Genomic DNA, 3817 nt, shown 5'->3' with positions numbered 1-3817 from the left:
GCGTATCATACCACAAAAAAGACTCAGCTAGCTACAACGATCCACTTCAATCATTCCACTTTCTACTCTTCATCCAACAGTTTCAGCTTAGACTTATCTTTCTTCTTGTCACAAGTTTTAGCTTAATCAAAATACCACATTTAGATGACGAAATCACGAAGAGAAAAAAAAAATTTAAATCTATATAAAAATCACTTATTTAAATGAAATAGAGAGGAAAAAAAATGAAGAAGAATGATTTCGGATAAATTTTTTTTACCTAAAATCACCCCCTCAATGAAGACAATAAAAGAGAAAATTTAAAGAGAGATAATTAAGGTTGAAAGAAGGAGGAACTTAACAGAGATGTTAATGATAATCAAATCCTCACTTAGATTCCGATTTCTGTTATCAATATAAATAAAAGTAAATATTGCAACTTGATTTTATTTCATTTTTTTACATATACCCATATAAATACACATGTTTCAATACACTATCCCCATATAACAATTAATTAAATATAATAAAGAAATAATTAAAGTGAAACAATAAGAAAATATTATTCCTTCCCTCCAAAGATGAGAAGAGGAACTTCGAGAATCAGATGATATAAACAATTGACCAATTTGATATTTGATCTGTTTATCAGGAGTAAACAAACCATAGTGTCTTTCAGTTTCATCTGGTCCTTTATTATTTTCATCAAACATGGCAAATAAGTAAGTCTCTAATGCTTGATTAGGCCTATTAGGAGTCCCAGTAATCACATGCTTAATCAAATTCTCATGGTAGATTTGTGCATTTTCAATTGATGCAGCAACACCACCATCTGAAGGCCATCCACTTTCTGATACTACTACTTCCAAATTAGCACCACCAATTTTCTCAAGAGCTGCATAAAGTGCCCCTAATGTTGCATCAAATAGATTTTGGTACGCATATTGACCATCATGCACCTTAATAGTTGTTGAAGTAAATAGTGCAAATGAAAGGTCAATGTCCTTTGTGTCACTTATGTAGCTAAAATAAGTGTACACATTAGCAAGCAATGGTGCCTCATTATCCACAAGAAATTTAACTATTGGAATTATATATGAAATTGAAGAAGGACTAAATACTCCTTGTGATGGAGGATATGAACTTCCTAACAAATTCATTTGTATAGCTGTTGAAACCTTAATTTGATTTTGTAGATTGGAAGATGCTAGTGCTGTATAAATGTTCTGCATTGCAAGTAGAACAAATTTTGATGTTGCATCATTACTAGGATTTATTTCATTCCCAACAACAATGTACCTAAACTTTACGTCTTGAGAGTATTTTAGTATGTTGTTTTGGACCCAATTAGTAGCTGATGAAACACTATAGGCAATTGATTGAATGTCTTCATTACGGACCCCAATAACAAGTTCTATATTAGAGCCTCTTAGAGCCTCTAAGGTTGCTTGATCAGGATCATATATTCTCATTCTTCCAATACCATTTATTTTGTAAAGATCTATTACTTCCTCTGCAGAAGGTAAATTGTTTGCAACTCGTCCATAACATACTCCTAGTGATTGCGCTGTTGCAATTGATGAAAATAATAACACAAGTTATGTTTGTGATTGTTATAAAGTTGATAAATTTTCATTTTGTTAATTATAAAATTTTGGGTTGAATACTTTTTTTTTTTGTTTATAACACGTTTAAATCTTATATTTTATCTTGGCGAAAAAGAAAATGTTATTCTTCCAAAATCTAAAATCGCTATTTTTAGTCCTAGTGTTGTGAGAGATCCATATTGTATCTAATGCAAGGTCATTTGGAAATATTAGGTGACAAATAATGCACGTGGTTCCATTAAAAGGTTATTGAAAAAGACCATTTGTTTTATATGGGAAAAAGCATATATTGAAAGGATGAAAATAAAAAAGAGTATTTTTATAAGTAAAAAAAAATTAACAGTTTTTTTTACATGAATTCAGTTACTTTACAAGCTCATGAATAGTAGTTTCATATTTAGATAGATAAAAACAAAAGATATATTTTACATGAAAAAAATAAAACTTGTTCATAAAAACTAGATTATTTAACTCTAACTTTTGTGTAAGTTTTACATATGACCAAACCAAAATTCGTTTAGTGCGAGATTAAAACAAGCAACTTTTGTATTATAAGGACTTTAAGTCTTTAACTAATTTTTTTTTCTTTATTTCTATAAAGCTTAACATCAAAAGCTACATGAAAAAGATCCCATTAAAAAAAAAAACAGTTGAGGGAGCCATAGTATAAATTAAGATCAAACAAGATACGTACCTGTTCCTGTTGTCTCCAACCCAATAAGCACAAGAAGCAACAACAAGAAAACCATGTTAACCATATTAGCTTGTTACGTTTTTTTTTTTTTTTTATGACGATCAAACTTGTTATGGTAAGTACTAAGTATAGCTTTAAAAAGATGAAAGGGACTTGACTAAAAAGAGAAAATGGAAGGGACTTATATATTGAAGTTTTTTGTTATTCATTGTGAAATATGAAACTACATTGTAAATGGCCTTGTGCTTGGACATTACTCTGTGACATCTTTAGTCAACATTGATTTTGCTTGGACATTACATTGTAAATTTTCTAATAATGTCTCAATATTGCAATAGAATCTTAACATTAAATTGTCATTAACTTTCAAAGTCACACTCCTGCAAGAACTAACACCAATATCCAATATGTTCCTATAAAAAAAACCAATATCCAATCCAATATGTAAATTACGTTTTTATAGATAGATGAAATGATAAAGTTATTAGAAACTCACACACACATAAGTGAAGGAGTCGGATTCGAGACGTCCGATCTATAATTTCGTCATTTTTATCAATTGAGTTAGGACTTATTAATTGTTAAATAACTTTTTAATTAGCTAGTTTAAAGAATCCTTTTCTAACATTCAAGTTTTAAATTACTCGATCTAATTTTTTGTTTTTATCAATTGAACCAAGATTTGAAGTTTTTATAGAATTTAAAAAAAAAACGGTTTTATTGAATTGAGTTTCAAATGCATGCCTGAATTTTCGTTTAATAACTAGTTATGTAACTCGTACTTTGCACGATATTTTATACATAATTTTAAGGAACGTTATTGTATACATATTATTTAATGTTATAAATATTTATATTATTTAATATTTTTTTTCTTTCAAAAAAAATATTTATATTGTTAAATTAATTGTTTAAATTAGAATCAATTATTATTGGTTTAAATTTCGAAGGATTGAGGACTTGATTTTACATAATGTTTCACCCGTAGAGATTATAAGTTTGTGCAATGTACAAGAAATTGTAAAAGAATTTGACTTCAAAGAAACCGTAAGAGGACAAGGCTAACCAAAGACAATGAGGATCCTTTCTTGGAACTGTCGTGAAGTAGAGTTTCTTATGGAAACCAAACCGTGGGATACTCATTAATCCAAATTTTCGAAGTGTCTTTCTTGTTGTTTTAGTTCATTTTCAATGTAAATTGCTCTACTTCTTGTGGAATAATGATGTAAATGTGAGTATTATGAAATCTAATGATAATCTCATTGATTTCTATGTTTCTTATCTTAATAAATTTTGGCACTTGGAGAGCTACGATTATTTATGGGTTTCCTAATCATAATAAAAAAAATATTTGGCTTGTGATATGATAAATAATTTGTTCAATTATGGTAACGATATGTGGATTGTATTTGTAGACATACTTTCTATCACGCTCTTTTTAACACACTCTTATCTGTTGGGGTACCTCGGCCCATTTTTTAACCCCCAAATTAAATACTAGTTCAACAAGTTTATTAAATTATTTTCTTATTTTACC

At 28.8% G+C, this 3817-nt stretch overlaps 1 protein-coding gene across 1 annotated transcript; it reads right to left on the bottom strand.

Annotated features, from left to right (window-relative positions):
• Window positions 1-521: 521 nt before the first annotated feature.
• LOC11446630 (glucan endo-1,3-beta-glucosidase) lies at window positions 522-2381 on the bottom strand (the record flags this gene model as incomplete). Its single annotated transcript, XM_039833883.1, has 2 exons — window positions 2281-2381; window positions 522-1534 (listed from the first exon to the last, which is right to left on the bottom strand). Coding segments are annotated over exons 1-2 (1077 nt in total), but the record flags the coding sequence as incomplete, so codon positions are not given.
• Between the last annotated feature and the right edge of the window lie 1436 nt (window positions 2382-3817).

Source organism: Medicago truncatula, chromosome 4 (genome assembly GCF_003473485.1).
Source record: "Medicago truncatula cultivar Jemalong A17 chromosome 4, MtrunA17r5.0-ANR, whole genome shotgun sequence".
Classification (NCBI taxonomy): Eukaryota; Viridiplantae; Streptophyta; class Magnoliopsida; order Fabales; family Fabaceae; genus Medicago; species Medicago truncatula.
This window is presented reverse-complemented; position numbering and strand designations above follow the sequence as displayed.